This window comes from Aspergillus nidulans, chromosome VIII (genome assembly GCF_000011425.1).
Source record: "Aspergillus nidulans FGSC A4 chromosome VIII".
NCBI classification, from domain to species: Eukaryota; Fungi; Ascomycota; class Eurotiomycetes; order Eurotiales; family Aspergillaceae; genus Aspergillus; species Aspergillus nidulans.
This window is the reverse complement of record NC_066264.1, coordinates 3,931,054-3,949,511: the sequence shown is the minus strand read 5'-3', so window position 1 is coordinate 3,949,511 and position 18,458 is coordinate 3,931,054. Positions and strand designations below refer to the sequence as shown.

Sequence of the window (18,458 nt, the reverse complement as noted above, 5' to 3'; positions counted from 1 at the left end):
TTGTACTATATGTGCTAAGCACGCGAATTCTAAGCTACTGTACACGAATAACAGTAAATAACTGTTGGTCAAGACATTTTAGAGAAAGAAATGACAGCCTGATGTTCATTCCAGTCTCCACACTCCACAGATCTCGTACCCGGGCGTCAGGTGGTGATTATTTATGGGCCCACCGGCCCACAGAAACAAGTCGAAGAGCAGCGATCGGCATCCCAGTCTATTCTCGAGTACGAAGTATGCGAAATATCCAGGGGATTCTATCTGATTCTGCGACGTTGTAACTTGTAAATAGACTTGGAAGTTTGCGAAAAACAGAAAGGGAGAAGCAAGGAGTACAGGGTTAATTAACTCAATTATTATGGTATCGATCAGTGATTAGTAGAATAGAGAGTAGAAGTAAAGACTATGTAGATAACCATCAGACAACGTTCCAATCCATCCAAACCATTAATGCCTTGCATGGCCCGTGAATCGTGCAATCAGCACCGCACTTCATACCAGACTGAATTGCTTCGGCAAGGCCCTTACAGAGCCCAAGCGGCCATGAGGAGACCTGCCAGACCAGCAGCAGAGACACCGAGCCTGGCGGCAGCGTTAGTGTCAGAGGGCTCGTCGCCCGAGCCGGTCGCGGTTGCCTCGTCGCCGTTGGTGCTGGTGGCGCTCGAATCTAAAAATAGGTCAGGACTTGTGGCGGTAAGAGACGCGGTGCCAAAAGAGAGCTTACCATCCGAGTTGGAGTCATCAGTGCTGTCGGCGTCGTCACCCGAGCTAGTGGTCGTGGCGGTGTTCGAGCCAGTTGAGCTGCCGGTGGGAGCGCTAGTGACGGTCACAGTGCCAGGGAAGTAAGTGCTGCTGATGCAGCGAGCCTGGCACTCAGCGTACGCCTGGATGTCCTCCTCGGAACCGTCACCCTGGTCGCACTGCGAGACACAGGTGTTGGTGTTGTTGGCCTGCTGGTCGCTAGGGCAAGGCACGCTGTAACATGCGGCCACGCAGCAGAGGTCGTTGTCACCACCTGCGGTTAATTAGTATACGCAGTATCCTAATGGAAAATTAGAATGGTCCGTACAGTTGAGCGCGCATCGTTCAGCAGCAGTCAAGCTGGGAGTAGTGGTCGGCGCAGTAGAGGTCTCGGTAGAAGACTCGGACGACGAAGACGAATCCTGGGCAGCAACCAGGGCGAGCACTGAGGTCAGAGTAACGAGAGAGACCTTCATCTTGATAAGTCAGAAACGACAGACGTGGGTTTCAATGAAGAGAACTTCGAAGGAAAAACTGAAGACTTAAATTCAGCAGAGAAACCAAACGAAGGACGTGGCTGGGGAGAAAGAAGAGGAGGAAGAGGAGAAGGGAAAGGCGAGGAAAAAAAGGGACCGGGGGCAAAAAGCAAAGGGCACAAAGCGCCGGCTACTGCAGAACCAGGTCAGGTCAGCTGTTACACGAGACAATTGGGCCATGAATCACAAAGCTTCAGGCCATTAATTGAAACCCCCGGCGGGCTTGTCGTCTTTTGGCGCGCTGCCATTAGTCGAGTTTCACGGCTCCTATCGATCAACCTTGGAATTCCCTGGTTAGGGCGAATCCAGAGCACCTACAGTCACGAATTTAGATTAGAGGTGCATAATGAGCTGTCAGATTGGCCACCCCAGTGGTGGAGTTTGGAGACTCTGTTTACCAACTCTGGGCAACAACATGGGAAGACTAAGCCGGTCTTCAGACGGACGCAAATCCGGGGCATTCTAAATGAACGGACCCATAAACAACACATCATTCAGACCAAAATAACCGACAGGTAAGCAGCCGATCACACTAAAATAAGTCCACTTCTATCTTTTCAGACTTGGGAACCTGATTGGCCGGACTGGTGCAGAAGCCTAGCCTGTGGTCGCCTGAGGCATATAATATCCATCACATGATCTCGCGATGCTTCGCGACGCGCTTGCTCCGTCAATCAAGTCCACGATATCTTAGAAGCGCTCAGCCAGACATGTCCGACCTCGATGGAGGCTCATCCGATTATTTGGACAGTGACCTGGAAGACTTTGTGGTCTACAGCAATGACTCTCCAAGATCAGCAAAACGACGCCGTCTGAGCGCTCAAGAGTCTGAAGAAGCTCGCCCGCGAGCGCGCCAGAAGACCATTGATGGAGCTAGTAGCAGCGAGGGGTTTGACTCAGGATCGGAATCATACCGCAATAGCGACGAGCACCGGCCATCATCTCGAGACCAAATCCGTACTCTGGACGACCCTGGAGAGCGAACGGCCAAATATAGGACGTTTGTTCCCAAGCGAACGTTGGACATCCGCGAAAACATTTTCGTTACCCAGTTAACGCAGCCACCTTCACCTCCAGAGAAAATACGTGGACCTCGATGGAAGAAACCGGATCCTATTCCGCCATCCCCGCCGACCATGCGCACGGCCGTAGCCGAACGCGATGGCCATAGCACTGGGCAAGAGCAGGATTTTGGAGATGATGAAGACCTAACGGCCGCGATCGAGGCGTCTCTACAGTCGTTTGAGGAGGAGAACAGGACAGAAGCCAAGTCAGCCAACCTCAAAAGCTCTGGCGATGCCCCGGCCTTTGCGCCCTCGGACTCGGTCAACCTCATTGACGACATTCCTGACGATGCGTTCGATTCGGACTTATCCCTCTCACCACCAACGACGCAAGCACCGAAGATACCTTGGACCACTTCAGAGGCTCGAAATCGTCCTCTAGGTGTTCGTCAAACAACATTATTCGATATTGCGGCTCGAAGCTCAGCAACACAACCCTTGGTTGGTAAGCAGATAACGGTCCCGCCGGACAAGGTAGAGCCCCCGACTCAGCACAAATTAAATCAGGACGCTTTGGAAACATGGGTATACCCTACCAACCTGGGAAAGACACGCGATTATCAGTTTAACATCACCCAGAAAGGGTTATTTTATAACCTTCTAGTAGCTCTGCCTACAGGTTTGGGTAAAACTTTCATAGCCGCCACCATCATGCTTAACTGGCTACGCTGGACTAAAAGCGCTCAAATTATATTTGTCGCTCCAACAAAACCGCTGGTAGCTCAGCAAATATCTGCCTGTCTACGGATTGCGGGTATTCCACGCTCTCAAACGACCATGTTAACAGGCGAAGCTCCTCCTGGAATCAGAGCGGAAGAATGGAAATCAAAGCGAGTCTTCTTCATGACTCCCCAAACTTTGACAAACGATCTTAAATCGGGGATAGCCGACCCGAAACGAATCGTGCTACTCGTAGTGGACGAGGCTCATCGTGCTACTGGCGGCTACGCATATGTCGAAGTCGTCAAATTCTTGCGGAGGTTTAACCAGAGCTTTAGGGTTTTAGCTTTGACAGCAACACCCGGGTCCACTGTCGAATCGGTACAAGCCGTCATTGATGGCCTTGATATCGCCAGGGTGGAGATTCGCACTGAGCATTCACTCGATATCCGAGAATACGTGCATGCGAGAAACACAGACATCCAAACGTTTCAGAATTCAGATGAAATGATTTTATGCATGGACCTTTTGTCTAGCACACTACAACCGCTTGTTGACCAACTTCGTACACTGAATGCATTTTGGGGAAGGGATCCGATGTCGTTGACCCCATACGGACTCACCAAAGCGAGACAGCAGTGGATGTTGTCTGACGCTGGCAGGAATGCACACTTTGGCTTAAAGAATAAGATCAACGCAATATTTACAGTTTTGGCAAGCATGGCACATGGTATTGACCTGCTCAAGTATCATGGGATTACTCCTTTATATCGCCACCTGCTTCATTTTCAATCCAACACGGACGGGAAGAAAGGAGGGAAATACCAACGTCAAATTGTGCAAGACGAGCACTTCAAAAAGCTCATGAACTATCTAACTCCATGGACCAGGAACCCTGAGTTTATTGGACATCCAAAGCTAGAATACCTGAGGCAGGTTGTTTTGAACCACTTTATGGATGCTGGTGAAGGCACTCATGGAGCTGGTAATGAGAACCAAACAGCTACCAGAGTGATGATTTTCGTACATTTTCGGGACAGCGCTGAAGAAGTGACAAGAGTTCTCAAAAGATATGAGCCCATGATACGGCCCCATGTTTTTGTTGGGCAAAGCAGTGCTAAAGGCTCAGAAGGAATGGGTCAGAAAACCCAGCTTGACATCATTCAGAAGTTCAAGAAGGGTACCTATAACACGATTGTGGCCACCTCGATCGGTGAGGAAGGGTTGGATATCGGAGAGGTCGACCTCATTGTGTGTTACGATTCTTCGGCGTCCCCAATACGCATGTTGCAACGCATGGGACGGACTGGTCGAAAGAGAGCCGGTAATATCGTTTTGCTTCTTATGCAAGGCAAGGAGGAAGAGAACTATCTTAAGGCGAAAGACAACTATGAAAAGATGCAACAGCTTATAGCGAGTGGATCCCAGTTTACGTTTCATGACGATAGATCTCCGCGCATCATACCTCGTGGCATAAAACCAGTCCCTGACAAACGACATGTGGACATTCCCAATGAAAATGAAGCCAGCGACCTTCCGGAGCCGAAGAAACGCAAGGGACGTGTCCCGAAGAAGCCCGCAAAGCAATTTCACATGCCGGACAACGTCGAAACAGGTTTTACAAAGGCATCGAGCTTGACAGGGACATCGAAACCGGCAGCAAAGCCAAGAACAAAACAAAATGAAACTCGGAAAGCTCGGATACCGACGCCAGAGCCTGTGCCGGTTCCAGACATAAATGATGTCCTGCTCACTCCCGCTCAACAGAAGGAACTAGAGCAGCACTACCAGAATGTAGGAGGCACTAGTCCAGAATTTATCCGCTATCCTCGAAGCGACGCCTTTCCCAAGCTGCAGTCAATTGGGCGACCAACGAAGATGGTGGGCCATGGCTCTCTCACACAGCGTGTTGTCGATGCCTTGCAACGAATAAATCAGATTGGGGCAGACTGCGAGGAGCGCTTCAAAGAAGTATTGGATCGTGAGGCAAAGCTGTCTTTCGAAGAGTCCCTTCTTTCTAGCAAGTGTGCAACTGCTGAACGCCGTCTGAGCTCAGCAAACTCCGGCCGAAAACTAAATGCACCCCAGTTTCCACTCGGGGATTCTGGAGATATCGACACTGATGTAGATTTCCCCTCGCCTAGCAAGCTGTTGTCAGATATTTTGGGCTATCAGCAGCCGAAACCGTTTCAACCTCCGCGCAAAGTCAGTCGTATCGAAGATGATTTCAACTTCCCAAACCCTACTGCTCTTTTGACACCGGATGCCGAGCGCAGAGATCACCCAAAACGGAGAAGGATTGTGCTCGATAATGACAGTGACGAGTAATGATTGTTCAATACGATTGGAAGACCATTGGGCTTTTTGATTGTATAAACATTCAGGATGATATCTAGGAATATAATTACACATAGCGCTTATTCACCCGTCTTCCTGTATATAAGGAGATGGGCTTCATACAAGAATCAGTCAGGAGTCAATATTGGAGTCGATTGACTTTTCGCCGACGTTTCTGGACCATCGTATAGTCAATTGGGCGTCAAGCTCGAAGTAACAAGAAGATGAGAGTTATTGCTGCTTATGAAGCAATCCGTTTACAGATATTTTACAGATATTCTTATTTACAGACCGATCTGCGTACTATTGCTCTGCAGTAGATGACTATATAGTGCCCAGGCGGAGCTCTTAAAGCCACATCTCGGCTTGTTGCGCCCACGCACCTCTCATCCCGCGTCATCTTCAGGGACACCTTTGACCTTAAACAAGTAAACAACCCAAAGCACAACAACAATCCCCACGAAACCACTATAATGGCGGACGCCCAATTTGATAGTGCGCTGTAAGTCCTTCACTTGAAAACTGTCTTCGCAATATACCCCGCCCATTCCAAACATGTCTACCCCAAACCAACCCCGCCTGCACCCTGCACACTCCGCTGACACGGACGCCATGGCTGCACCAGCGACCTCCTCCGGCGCCTGAACCCCCGTGACACAAAGCAGAACCTCCAGGCAATTACCTCTATTGTGCCCGACCTTACCGAAGACCTTCTATCATCCGTCGACCAGCCGCTCGAGATCCGTCGATGTCCCAAGACAAAGCGCGACTACTTACTCTGCGACTATAACCGCGACGGCGACAGCTACAGATCCCCCTGGAGCAATGAGTTTGATCCTCCTCTTGACGATGGCACAGTACCGAGCGAGCGAGTGAGAAGGCTGGAAGTTGCCGCAAATGAGGCGTTTGATGTCTATCGCGAGCTGTACTACGAGGGCGGTGTTGGGAGTGTGTACTTCTGGGATCTGGACGATGGGTTTGCAGGTGTTATACTTCTGAAAAAGGGTGCGTCGCCACCTTATAGAGTGGGAACGAATTGGACGTTACTAATGCATTCATGCGTACAGGCGTGTCCCCAGGCGGAAAGCACTCTGGTGAATGGGATAGCATTCACGTCTTCGAGGCGACTGACCGAGGACGAATGGCCCACTATAAGCTCACTAGCACTGTAATACTTCATCTGTCCAATGAGAACGAGGCTCTTGGCGAGATGGATCTGAGCGGGAACATGACCCGGCAGATCGAGGTCGATATGAATGTTGATTCGGACGCAAGCCATGTCGCCAATGTCGGAAAGCTTGTGGAAGATATGGAGTTGAAGATGAGGAACTTGCTGCGTACGTACGCCTTTTACCTAATTACATTGGTAGGGATCTTTGCTGACCTGACTTGCAGAGGAGGTCTACTTCGGTAAAGCAAAGGACGTAGTTGGCGAGCTGAGGAGTAAGTGGTATATCCTGCATTTGTAATCTGGACCCTGAAGCTGATTCTTTAGGCATTGGACCGCTTTCGGAAACCAACAGGGACAGAGCCACCCACCAGGAAATGATTCGTGGACTGCAGCGGTAGGCTGTGTACAGTTTGTTGTAGCAGTTGTCACGAATATGCAGAGATATCTTGCGTTCCAAGAAAGTACTGGCTCAGTCCTCTGTAACTATAATCTATCATCGGAGCGTATACCACAAAGTCGATCTACGGGACGACTAGGGGTGTCCAGATCCGGCAGCTGTACAGGAACTATTCAGCATATAGCGAGGCAATGCATTCAAGTGCGGGTATCATAAGGTCATATCCATTATCGGACGCATGCAGCCATCCAACAAGGCGTGCACGCTAAGTAAAACAAATCGCTCCTGTACAATATGCACGAAATGTATCGTCCCCAGATTTCTCGATAGAGGCCCGATCGTGTCAACAAGGTAGACATTAGTCCACTTCCATGGTCTCCTGTTCTCCTTCCACCTTCACTGTAGCCTTATCTTCAGAGTTGGCCTGGTGAATCTGCTGAACAAACTGTCTCGCAGCCGCCCAGAGCTCTGCCTCCTTCTCCTTGCCCACAGTATCCTTCCTACTATTCAGCCAGCTAACATCCAACGGGTTCGATGCGCCTCCCGCAGCCGCACCTGAACCAGAATCACCCGTTCTAGAAGACGAGTCCGGCGCAAGAATTGAAGCTTCCTCCAGAGCATAGACCTGGCGCCGCAATCGAACATCGATTGACGAAAGAAGCGCAAAGTACTGTGACGTAGCTTCCTTGAATCGAGCCTTATGAGAATCGAGCGAGTTGTCCGCAGACGCGAGAGTTGTAGAGTCGTTAGATCTTGCGTTTGTAAGGGCTTGAATCGCGAGTCCAGCCGAGTGGATTAGTTTCGCTACATCCTAGAACAATGAAAATACGTGGTTAGGAGGAGATCCTTAAATCAGAGTTGGAAGTATCAGTAGCTCTAAAGTAACGTATACCTTATCGATTTCGTTCAATTGACGAATGCGATCAGCAGATGTGAAGACTTGAAAAGGCTCCCCAGAATCGTTGCTTTCAGTCATCGTATTTTCTTGCTTAGATTTATGTTGAAAAGGCTCCAAGGCTTTCAAAAGTTGGTAACAATCAGTAGTGTACGGAGATACATAAGCCTTATCAAATGACAGGCAGCCTGTCACGTGCGAAGTTGGGGAAGATTTGCTGACATAAGCACAGGACGACGTCGCGCGGACTTCTATCAAATCAAAAAGATGTCGGAAGGGACATTTGATTCCCTCACATCCCAGTCACTGTGCATCAGCAACCCAGTTGCCTCAGTCTCCAATTAGAGTTCTCTTGTCTCCTTCAGACTAGCCAGGCTGAGAGTGTTTCAGGGGTGAAAGAACATGTCTGCGCCTGGCGGGGCCCCGAGCCCTGCTCCCCGAAGTGGGAGTATGGGCCCCGGTGCTGGTGTATCAATGCCTCCTCATCAACAGCCCATGACTACTACACCCGTTGGGGCGCCTACCCCAGGGCCCCCTCCACCGCAGGCCTCTAGTGGTGCAATGTCGCAGCAGAACCTGAACCAGATTGTGAGTGAGCACTTTTCTTTTGTTTTTTTCTTCGGTTCCTGTTAGGATCGGCGGCTGTGTGTTTGCTTGAATTATGAGGATAACAGTGTTGCGTTTATGAACTACGAGGTCCCCTGCGTGCTGACATTTGTCTAGGTCATTGACTATTTGGCTAAGAAGGGCTATAGTCGCACTGAGGCTATGCTTCGTATGGAGTCTGCAAATCAAGAGATTGATGGCCGGCCGTTACCTCCTCTGGGAGAAGATGCCCGGCCCAAGTACAGGATGGGCTTTGGTAAGACTAATGACAGCGCAAGCTGTGGCATATTACAGATCGACGCTAATCGGGCTGCTAGATTTGCTCAAGGTCTGGGTTGAGGATAACTTAGACTTGTACAAGGTGTGATTCCTCTGTGTCAAGTGCTGTTTGCTGAAGGCTAATATCTCCGCAGCCGGAACTGCGGCGTGTACTGTGGCCGCTTTTCGTTTATTCTTTCTTGAATATGGTGACCTCTCTATATACACCAGAAGCTAGGCAGTTCTTTGACGGGAACAAGAACCTCTTTTTACCAGAACACACGGAGGACGTACGGGCGCTAGAGCCTATCAGCTTGCCTGAGCATGTTCAAGATAACTCAATTGCCAAACTATATCGCGGTAATAAATACCGCCTGGTTCTAAGCAATCCAGCCTTTGGCAGTTTGATGCAGTTTCTCGAAAGCAAGCAGAAAGAAGGTGGTTCTGTTATGTCTGCAATACTGAGCAGCTATTGCACTATCATTACCAAAGAGCGCGCGGCTGATGATAGGTTCAGCTTTGCGGCACTGCTGTCCCAAGCTGGTATGGGTCAGAGTTTCCCTACAGAAGATGAAGGCATTCCAGGTCATCATCCTGGCTCTGCATACACCGGGGACAATCCCGCGATGGCTGGCACCTTGCCGCGACTTAGGCTAGCGAAGCTTTCCATGGAGCAGGCTCTTGAAGGTGACGTGCGTGCTGAACTCGCAGATGAAGATGCCAAGAATCCGCCAGGCCCTGGTCAAAACAGCTTAACGCAGGAGCTTGACCAAATGATAAAAAAGGAAGAGGACGATGAAGCTCCGACGCGCGCCGATATCCCGTATCCGCCATCGACTGCGCGGGATGTAGCGATTGAGGTGCAAAAAGTCAAGGAGAATCGTGATAGGTTTCGGATTGAATCTAGGACAGGAGGCGTTGGTCCTGCCGTTAGTGTGTGCATGTTCACTTTCCACAACACTTATGACGGGTTAGTCAATTTAGATCCGTCTCTGAGGGTCGATCGCTAATTAGGTTAGGATCAACTGCCTTGATTTCTCGGATGATAATCTGCTCGTTGCAGCTGGTATGCAAGAGTCATACATCCGCGTTTGGAGCCTAGATGGAAAGAAAATCCCTTCAGACGACAGTGCAGATGAACCCCCAACTAATTCGCGCCGCTTAATCGGCCATTCGGGGCCTGTATATGCAGTGGCATTTGCCCCATCAGCCACCCCCAGTGAGAACGCCGTGGCACCAACAAACGCCCGATGGCTCCTTTCATCTTCCGCCGACCGAACCATTCGCCTTTGGTCCCTTGATCTCTGGCAGTGCATGGTTGTCTACAAGGGCCATGATCAGCCGGTCTGGGATCTTCAATGGGGCCCCTTCGGCCACTACTTCGTCTCCGGCGGCCATGACAAAACTGCCCGGCTTTGGGTAACTGATCACATCCGTCAACAGCGCATCTTTGTCGGCCACGAGCAAGACGTCGACTGCGTCTGCTTCCACCCCAACTCCGCTTATGTCTTCACGGGAAGCTCAGACCGCACTGTCCGCATGTGGGCCGTTACTACCGGCAACGCAGTGCGCATGTTCACCGGTCACACTGGAAACATCACAGCCCTGGCGTGCAGCCGCGACGGGAAAACCCTCGCCTCCGCGGACGACCACGGGTCTATCTTGCTCTGGGATCTGGGACCCGGCCGCCTCCTCAAGCGTATGCGCGGCCACGGAAAGGGGGGCATTTGGTCGCTTAGTTGGAGTGTAGAATCTAATGTGCTTGTCTCCGGCGGCGCAGACGGCACAGTTCGAGTATGGGATGTTATGGGTCCTGCCCATGACCCGTCGCAGGGCCGCGTTGCCGGAGAAGGCGGCGCAGGCACGAAGATTGACGGGGCTTCCTCCGCTGCCGCGAATTCTACGCAGACACCTGGCACCGTTGGGCCAGGGATGGGCAGCGGCAAGAAGAAGGGCAAGGACGTTGTTGTCACACCGGACCAGATTAGTGCGTTCCCCACTAAGAAGAGCCCCGTCTACAAGGTGAAATTCACCAACATGAATTTGATTATTGCTGGCGGCGCTTATCTTCCTTGACTGGCTTGCATGTCTCTGAGGCTGGGTATATTGTGTGACTATCTGACGCCAGATACCCCTCCTATTTTTCCGCTTTCGTGATCGTTATCTTTTCTCTTCTTTACCTCATACCTCATACTTTTCTGGGATCTTATTCTGCATGGACTTTCAGACCAACCGGACGGCGTCCCGGCTGGGTTGAATGGCGTGGTGTTTTTCGGTGATTTAACATGTATTTGTACCGTGTAGCTGCAATTGGTTGGCTATAGATGAAGCAGAAGGCACTCCATCAAAGGTAACGTAAACACGGGATGTAATTATAGTATCTCTTTACTTAGCAATTTCTCCGTCTATTACTCGCACCGAAGACCAGCTTCATGTAACGCGAAAACTTCAGCCTCTTTAAGACCGCTTAAAGGAACCTGTAGTTCCACCTTCAGCTTTCCCCAGAGGCACACCGGCTCCCGCTCCCTTCTTCATCGCAGCCGAAGCCTGCATATCGGCTACTTTAGGAGGAAGAACAAGCGCGCTCCGATCATTCCGTTTGTAAAAGTCGACCAGAATTTGTGCTGTCCGGGCAGGCTGATCTTCTTGTATAAAATGCCCCGCGTCCGGGAAGACTTGTAATTGATATTTCCCTGCAAAATATAGAGTTAGAATAGCCATACCTTAGAAAGGTACGAAAGCAAGTGGAGGAAGACTCACCTTGCATCTGGCCAATCATTAACTCCTTATCCAGCCTGTCTGTCCCAGCCAAGAGGAGCAACTTCCCCCCACGCGCTTCAAGAAACTTTCGGCTTAGACCAACAAACCAGCCTTCCCAAAAGGGCTTTGTTTCGGCGAGATTGGTGCGCCAAACCCATGGCTTTGAAGGGTCTTTAGGGACATCTTCGTGGTAGAGGAGGGATGGGACGGATACACGGGCTGAGGTTCTATTGCGGATTGTGCGCGAGCGTGTGCTATGGAAATACTGTTAGAGAAGATGTCTGTTATCGCCTAGTACGCATGGACATACTGCCATTCTATCCCTGAAGGAAGGGAAGGAAAGCGGGATGGCCGAGTTGAGAGGTATGTCTCCATGCTCTGGAGGGCATCCATCGCCGAACCTAATGTTCTGCATGAGCGTCCGCGTCCTGGTCCAGAAATAGGTTGGAACCCACCTTCGACAACGTCCAAAACAGCATAAGCCAGCAGCTTCCCACCTAATTCGCCTTTCTTCGCAACATCGGTGATCACCGCGCCTCCCAAGCTATGGCCGACAAGGACAATGTCCGGCAGAGTCTCCCAGCCCATTTTAGCTTGCGTTTCTCGGATAACGAAGAGGAGATCCTGGTTCAGCGTGTCCAGGCTCAAATCAAGCCGAGCCGTTTCGGGATCTGCCTCACCATCTTCACTCGCTCTTTTTACGGATGTACTGCCATGATCGCGGGCGTCTGCAGAGAGTATCCCTGCATTGGGCAGGATCTTGCGGATCTCTGCAGCACAATTTGCAAAAGAGAGGCCAGAAGAGCCTGCACCGTGGTGCATGACAAAGAGGGGGCCCGAATTCGTCGGCGAAGTGAGGTATACATGATGCACAATGTCTAGATCATTGACTCGCCGTTGGAGGTAGAGTTCCTGATCGAAGAAGCTGGTCCATTGTAAAGAGTTCAGTGCCCTATCTTGCAAGCTTTCTCTCCACGTTAGTCGTACAATGTACGTCATTTCGGGTAGGAGAAAAGCGGAAAACTGAATCGAAGAAGTATGTATACGTACCCTCGGGTCCCTCCTGGCCGAGCGAATAATTGTTTAACTGGCGAAGGGGTCACCGTCTCGGTTGATGATCCGGAGTCATCGTCCTCGTCTGCTACGGACTCGGGAATAGGAGGGGGCTCTGGGGGAAGCTTAGCCAATTTCGATTTGGCGAAGGACTTTTGCAGATCGCTCATATTTCGGGTCCTTGGATAATGGAACGGCGGATAGTTGTGGGAGCCTGGAGCAGACGAAGGACGGAGACGAGGCCGTTTGCGGGGTGGGAAGCTCGTCAACCCCACCGGTTCTTGCACAGTCAAGGCTTCAAAATTTCATCCGCTAGGGGCACTAAAGGCTGAAGGTCAACTACTGTACCACTCTTGAACGTCACAAACAATGAATTCAATGCAGGCCTGTCCAACAGCAACAATCAGCTTAGTCAAGCACAGCAACTAGTTATCAACATGGTGGGTGGTGCATGCAATGACGTCAGCACCGTCATATCAATATCCGCCACGGGCAGTTTATAACGTGTCTTTCCAGGGCTCTCCCCTCGCTTTTCGCAACTCGAGCAAGCCATCGGTACCTACCAAAGACCATGGTCAATTTCATCAACAGAATGCTTGGGCGAGACGGCGAGCGTCATGAGGGGGGGAATGAGGGAGAGCACCGTGCTCCCGATGAGAGAACGCAGCTCCTGCCACGCGAGCGCGAGCAGTATCTGAGTCCCGATGATCCTGCCGTAGGCTCATACATTTCTGACTTCATGATTTACGGGTGACTGATGTAGCTTCTCGACCAGGTCTCCCCCTACAACCTCTGGAGTGTCCGGGCTCTGCGCGGCCTTTCGACCGCATTCCTCGCAGTCAGCTTCATCTGGTGGACATTTCTACTCGTCTCCCTCTTCGTCAGTGCACCGGCACTGCACACGCGCGGATCAGGTTTTTTCGCATTTGCATATACCACGTTAACGGTTGGATACATCCTGTTCGGGCTCCTCTTTTTCTCGGTCCCGTCAAAGCCAATGACGGTGTGGGGTTTCGTGCTTGCTATATTCTTATTCATCGATATGTGTATAACAGTGGCCGTACCATCTATTCGCGTTGAAGAAGGCTGGGTCGGAATTGCCAGTGTAGTATGGGCATTCCTCATGGCACTCTACAACATCATCCAGAACCGCTACGTTGCTTGGGGTAAACGCGAAGAGGAAGAACGCCTGACAGGCCGCGAGGAAACCCGCTGGACTTTACGGGAATGGCTTGCTGTCCTGACTGAGACTCTTTTCATGGCTCTTATAGCAATCATATCGATCCTGTTTATGATAACACTCGCCCTCCGTGCGCGCGACGCGACCCTTCATGCTCCTGGCCAGAAATACTGGGTCAGCGCGCACAACTACCAAGTCCACCTCGACTGTGTTGGCAATTCATCTTACAGCAACTCCCCTTCCACAGTCCTCCTCGAGGCTGGCGAAGGCCCCGTCGAGCACACTCTACAACCCTTTATCAACGAGCTCTATCAAAAGGGCGCCATCCCACGCTACTGCTACTGGGACAGACCGGGTATGGCTTGGTCCGACAACGCACCATCTCCCTTCTCTGCAGGTATGGCCTCCGACGCACTCTCCGAAGCGCTGGCCCTGGCCGGTGAAGAGGGCCCTTTCGTTCTCCTCTCTGCAGGCATAGGAAGCATATACAGCCGTATCTTTGCAAGCCGCCACCTCCTTGAAACCAAGGGCATTTTTCTCATTGACCCCTTGCACGAAGACTACCTCTCCGATATTGCCAGCCCAGGCCGCGGTTTTTGGCTCTGGATCCGTGGTATTTTATCACCGTTGGGTCTTGATCGAATTGCGGGCGCGATTTTCAGGCACCGGACGCGTGAAGATAGGGTGTTTGGTCAGAGCGCTTATCAGACGGGGAAATTTATTCGTGCAAAATTGCAGGAGAATCTTGTTGCGGGGTCTATGACGTCGTCGGAGATTCAGGCTGCGAGGCATGTCCAAATGGCGGATACGCCGCTCATCGTTGTGAGCTCTGGCGATAAGGTCGGGAATGACAAGAAGTGGGCGGATAAGCAAGAGGATTCAACGGCTATTACGAAGAATCTCAAAAATTGGGACATTGTTCAGGATGCACCCCATGAGGTTTGGAGGACTACAGAGGGGCGACAATTGCTGGAGGAGAGGTTGCGAGAAATGGTATCGGGTGAATGATCTCTCTTCATTCTATTTCTTTTTGTCGGCTTGGATCTTCCTCGTCTATTTCTATCTTGTATATGTTTGATTCTACGTATATAGTCTCCTTGTCCTTAATCCATGGGAGTTGCAAATCAGAATGAATGCTATATTGATTTCTCTTGAGCCGGTTTACCTATTACCTGCACGTACATACTGACCCGAAATTTGCATCGTGCCCAAACCGTTCCATGACTTTGACGACTATCCAAAGTCTTTACCAAATACTTAACAACGCCGTATAGATAACCGACAAAGGGGCACATTCTCCGGACGTCCGATTCGGGGACTTAGGCAATCCAGACTAATGAATAGGATCAAAGATGGCATGCTGGTCATTCGCACTGATACAAAGGTGGGATGGGTGGGCAGGCGCGGCGGCTCGGAGAACATCGACCGTTCACCTTAGACTAGCTCCCTTGAACCTCTTAGCAAGCTGTTCACTTTCAGATCTGGGAGACTCATGTCTTGACGAGGGAGAGTAACGTTTTCCGGGTTGGGGTACAGGGTGTGAAGGGTCCAGCCAGGGACGCTTGGGGGGCCGCTCACCGCTGTCCTGAAGAATAGTGACCAATGTTGCCCATCCGGGAGTATTGATGAGTTGTAGTCCGTCTGTGGGGTTCTGAGTCGTAGCTACACGGCAAAGGAGTGCTTCTTCTTCCTAAGCATGGAGTGTAGTTAGTATGCGCTCTCGTGCGGGTCGAGCGATCTCGCGGTAGGTTAGCCAGCTCACCTTGCTGAAAGTAGAGAACGTGCGAAGGAAGCACAGAAGATGGAAGTCAGATACTGCCCGAATTGCCTTTTGGGGATCACCGTGTGAAACTAGTTTCCGAGCGAGGGAGTGGAATTCCTGTCCTTCGCCTATGACCTCGCGGTTTTCAATCGGATATGTGCTGTCAATGAAAAGTGGCTTCGATTCCGTAGGGAACCCGTGCGTCAGGGTGACCAAAAGGTACTCGACCGGGAAGGCTGGCTTAGCGTTTACCTGGGCCGATACTCCATACTCGTTGATTTTCCGATAGAAAACCTCAGGTATGTAGCGTGATTTGTTGGTGTCATCGTCTTCTGATTGAACTAGCATCACCGATGGCTCTGCGGACGGCTCAATGATGTCGGCCCTAATCATTTCCACCGCGGCAACCGAAGCTTGGTAAGAGCTGATAGTGATAGCACCCTCCTCATCTCCACTAAGAACACATGTCACAAAATTAGAGCCGAAATAGCCAGTTCTGCTCCATCTCGTCGCTTTTGGTTGTTGCATCTGCAAACGTGACGCAAAGGCGATCTCGAGGGAGGAAAGGTAATACGAGTCAATATGTCGTTTGCAAAGCACGCTCCCGTCGCCCCGCCCAGCATCGAGCAAGTCGGTAAAAATAACCCCAACTTTTTCGAGTCCGCAAAGGCGGGCAATCTCGTCTACATCCTTCTCGTTCTCCCATTCATGGAGTGTGACACCATCGACTTCATCCACCTGAGGAGGCTCATATATAGCCTGCACCACGGCCTTTATCCCAAGAGGCACCTCGTCGTACTCTTCATATGTACCATAAAGATATCCCAGACGCTGAGTGCCAGACTTTCGCCAGAAATCGAGAAGCGAGTTGATAAGATCGGGCGTGGAAAACTCAACATGGTCAACCATGCGATATTCCTGAGGCTGCAGACTGATCGCACTTGGCTGGCACTTGGTACAGATTCCTTCAGGCCAGGGCGGGTGACCAGACGGGCAATCTGTCCTTACTCTATAGTATGGCTCACTGAGAGGTGGCATGAATGAGCTTTTGAGTTCGGGTTTATTGGTTGCGGCATTGATCTTGCGCAGATATGAATGGAAAGAAAGATGCTTGATCTTCTTCTCGGCTAGGTATTTCGGGTCGTACGGCTCTAGAGGCATGCAGTAATCGCACATGCCCTTCGCACTGTGTTTGCACATCTTGTTATCGCGAGAACGATGAATTTTCCCATCCTTCTTCTCCAAGCGGTCGTCAAGAGCCGATTGCCTAACAGCATCCCACGGGTTCTTGACAGTAACGGAGGCGACTCTGTCGGCTTGTGCTCGTGAAGTGGGAGTAATCTCTTGATTTATAGGAGCTCCGTTTAACCGCCTAGCGGACGAGCCAGCGGCAGTCCCATTACTGGCACCATCTTGGAGATCCTGCTTTGATTGATAACCGATGTAGAGCTTGTCTCCGTGCCTAGATTCCCAGCATCAGCGACTGTCCGCTTCCTGCAATTGGTACCCTGACCTAAGCCCAACTTGCTCAAAAGACACTCCATCCAGAGTATTCAAGAAACGCTCGTCACCAGCAGCGCCAATTGGTTTGTTGGAAAGCTTGATCGAAGATGGTTCGGTGTCTGGGGGAAGATGCTCCAGAATCTACAGCTCAGAACTCAGCATTTTCCGACGACCTCGCTCCCAAACAGGGTATAGAGTAATATTAAGTCATACCTTTGTTTCTAGAGATGGGAACATATCTTGTGGGCTGACATTCAGGCGAAACTGGCCGTTTCGACTCTCGAATCTCAGAATAATCGTGCGGGATGTCATGGCGGCAGTTCGACGGGTATGGGTAGGGTGCTGTAGAGGTGTTTAGAGGATGAGAATTATGTCTATCTCACTTATGCTCATTCCATAGATTGAGTAATTTCTGAGAAGTAGAGGACATATGCAGGAAAGGCAACAGAAGATGGTGGAAACTAAGTCAAGTCAGCACAGTTCATGTCGTAATGGCTGCTGCTTTTTGCCGCGCAAATACCTACCGCCGCCTATCATACCGCCTTGATTTAACTCTGTTTGATTAGTTTGCACCAGCTCCTTTGTCACTACTTTATAGTCCGCGGTGAATTGCACTATACAGCCTATAATTCACATCTACACCATGGATAACCCTTCAAAACGAAAGCTCGACCAGCACGCAACAACTGGGGCCGCGACAGGGGACACAGACAATGCTTCCGATAAGCGCCGCAGAGTAATCGGGCCATCGCTCCCACCACCCACTTCCAACACTGATAATCACAGCGACAGTAGCAACAACCCAGACTCGGACTCTGACGATGATGACTTCGGTCCTAGTCTCCCTCCACCATCCGGCTCGGTACCGCAACAACCAGCGCCAGAGCAATCACTTTCTCGACATGATATATCAGAAGTTGAATCAAAGCCGGCGCCCAAACGAGACGCATGGATGCTTGCGCCGCCCACTGGCGGCTCAGATCGGTCGCGGGTGGACCCTACAAAGCTACGAAATCGGAAGTTCCAGAGCGGGCCGCGGGTCGGAAATGCGCCCGCCGGACGGGGAGGCGTGGATAGCTCGTGGACTGAGACGCCAGAGGAGAAGATAAGGCGGTTGCAGGATGAAGCAATGGGGATTTCCTCGTCCTCTGGGCCGGATGCTGGGGGGGTCGGGGCGAGAGGCGATGATAAGGTGGCGCAGGCAATGAGGGAAAAGGTTCAGCGGTATAATGAGCGAGTGAGGGGGGAGGATGCGTCGTCACTGGTCGAGGAGAAGAAGAGGAAGGACAAGGAGAAAGGGGAAAAGGAGGACGAAGATGACCCGAGTAAAAGGGCCTTTGATAAGGAGAAAGATATGGCGCTTTCTTCGAAGCTTACGAATGCGCAACGAAGGGAGCTAATGAGTAAAGCAGCGGATTTTGGATCGAGGTTCTCGAAGGGGAAGTTCTTATAGATGACCATTATGTCTGTACAATAATGGACTGCTTGTATAATAGCTGCATTGGGATCCAGCATATCAGAACCTATGAGAATAT

At 50.9% G+C, this 18,458-nt stretch overlaps 9 protein-coding genes across 9 annotated transcripts, besides 2 other annotated features; 5 read left to right on the top strand and 4 right to left on the bottom strand.

Annotated features, from left to right (window-relative positions):
* Positions 1 to 2,486: part of a sequence feature (contig 1.186 514..10198(-1)) that runs on past the window's edge.
* Positions 328 to 1,310, bottom strand: ANIA_09450 (uncharacterized protein). Its single transcript, XM_863739.2, has 3 exons — positions 1,070 to 1,310; positions 725 to 1,015; positions 328 to 667 (listed from the first exon to the last, which is right to left on the bottom strand). Exons 1-3 carry the CDS (start codon positions 1,215 to 1,217, stop codon positions 525 to 527), a joined length of 582 nt encoding a protein of 193 aa, XP_868832.1. The 5' UTR covers positions 1,218 to 1,310; the 3' UTR covers positions 328 to 524.
* Positions 2,414 to 5,329, top strand: mph1 (3'-5' DNA helicase; the record flags this gene model as incomplete). The annotated part of the gene is made up of 1 exon (XM_050610992.1): positions 2,414 to 5,329. The coding sequence occupies one exon, from the start codon at positions 2,414 to 2,416 to the stop codon at positions 5,327 to 5,329; it is 2,916 nt and encodes a 971-aa protein (XP_050469266.1).
* Positions 2,487 to 18,458: part of a sequence feature (contig 1.6 484..266891(-1)) that runs on past the window's edge.
* cap2 (F-actin-capping protein subunit beta) lies at positions 5,812 to 6,907 on the top strand (the record flags this gene model as incomplete). Its single annotated transcript, XM_652802.1, has 5 exons — positions 5,812 to 5,840; positions 5,964 to 6,343; positions 6,406 to 6,675; positions 6,734 to 6,781; positions 6,834 to 6,907. 5 exons carry the CDS (start codon positions 5,812 to 5,814, stop codon positions 6,905 to 6,907), a joined length of 801 nt encoding a protein of 266 aa, XP_657894.1.
* ANIA_00291 (mediator of RNA polymerase II transcription subunit 11) lies at positions 7,265 to 7,916 on the bottom strand (the record flags this gene model as incomplete). Its single annotated transcript, XM_652803.2, has 2 exons — positions 7,799 to 7,916; positions 7,265 to 7,717 (listed from the first exon to the last, which is right to left on the bottom strand). The coding sequence occupies exons 1-2, from the start codon at positions 7,880 to 7,882 to the stop codon at positions 7,265 to 7,267; spliced, it is 537 nt and encodes a 178-aa protein (XP_657895.1). The 5' UTR covers positions 7,883 to 7,916.
* Positions 8,747 to 10,991, top strand: ANIA_00292 (putative transcription initiation factor TFIID subunit). The gene is made up of 3 exons (XM_050610991.1): positions 8,747 to 8,768; positions 8,821 to 9,635; positions 9,685 to 10,991. Exons 2-3 carry the CDS (start codon positions 8,872 to 8,874, stop codon positions 10,739 to 10,741), a joined length of 1,821 nt encoding a protein of 606 aa, XP_050469265.1. The 5' UTR covers positions 8,747 to 8,768; positions 8,821 to 8,871; the 3' UTR covers positions 10,742 to 10,991.
* Positions 11,123 to 12,804, bottom strand: ppe1 (carboxylesterase-mitochondrial 37S ribosomal protein YmS2; the record flags this gene model as incomplete). The annotated part of the gene is made up of 5 exons (XM_050610990.1): positions 12,476 to 12,804; positions 11,881 to 12,350; positions 11,736 to 11,826; positions 11,426 to 11,679; positions 11,123 to 11,358 (listed from the first exon to the last, which is right to left on the bottom strand). Exons 1-5 carry the CDS (start codon positions 12,646 to 12,648, stop codon positions 11,123 to 11,125), a joined length of 1,224 nt encoding a protein of 407 aa, XP_050469264.1. The 5' UTR covers positions 12,649 to 12,804.
* Positions 13,050 to 14,666, top strand: ANIA_00294 (DUF2417 domain-containing protein; the record flags this gene model as incomplete). The annotated part of the gene is made up of 2 exons (XM_652806.1): positions 13,050 to 13,193; positions 13,242 to 14,666. The coding sequence occupies 2 exons, from the start codon at positions 13,050 to 13,052 to the stop codon at positions 14,664 to 14,666; spliced, it is 1,569 nt and encodes a 522-aa protein (XP_657898.1).
* On the bottom strand, positions 14,785 to 17,364 carry npl4 (nuclear protein localization protein 4). Its single transcript, XM_050610989.1, has 4 exons — positions 17,137 to 17,364; positions 16,928 to 17,064; positions 15,421 to 16,882; positions 14,785 to 15,348 (listed from the first exon to the last, which is right to left on the bottom strand). Exons 1-4 carry the CDS (start codon positions 17,233 to 17,235, stop codon positions 15,088 to 15,090), a joined length of 1,959 nt encoding a protein of 652 aa, XP_050469263.1. The 5' UTR covers positions 17,236 to 17,364; the 3' UTR covers positions 14,785 to 15,087.
* ANIA_00296 (GPALPP motifs-containing protein 1) lies at positions 17,567 to 18,376 on the top strand (the record flags this gene model as incomplete). Its single annotated transcript, XM_652808.1, has 1 exon — positions 17,567 to 18,376. The coding sequence occupies one exon, from the start codon at positions 17,567 to 17,569 to the stop codon at positions 18,374 to 18,376; it is 810 nt and encodes a 269-aa protein (XP_657900.1).

Coding starts and splice junctions, on each gene's coding strand:
- ANIA_09450 (XM_863739.2), bottom strand. CDS start 1,217: ATGAAGGTCTCTCTCGTTACTCTGACCTCAGTGCTCGCCCTGGTTGCT. Junction 1,016..1,069: donor TGAACGATGCGCGCTCAACT/GTACGGACCATT, acceptor AATTAACCGCAG/GTGGTGACAACGACCTCTGC. Junction 668..724: donor TGATGACTCCAACTCGGATG/GTAAGCTCTCTT, acceptor ACCTATTTTTAG/ATTCGAGCGCCACCAGCACC.
- ANIA_00292 (XM_050610991.1), top strand. CDS start 8,872: ATGGTGACCTCTCTATATACACCAGAAGCTAGGCAGTTCTTTGACGGG. Junction 9,636..9,684: donor TTCCACAACACTTATGACGG/GTTAGTCAATTT, acceptor TAATTAGGTTAG/GATCAACTGCCTTGATTTCT.
- npl4 (XM_050610989.1), bottom strand. CDS start 17,235: ATGACATCCCGCACGATTATTCTGAGATTCGAGAGTCGAAACGGCCAG. Junction 16,883..16,927: donor CAAGTTGGGCTTAGGTCAGG/GTACCAATTGCA, acceptor CTGGGAATCTAG/GCACGGAGACAAGCTCTACA. Junction 15,349..15,420: donor CGTTCTCTACTTTCAGCAAG/GTGAGCTGGCTA, acceptor CTCCATGCTTAG/GAAGAAGAAGCACTCCTTTG.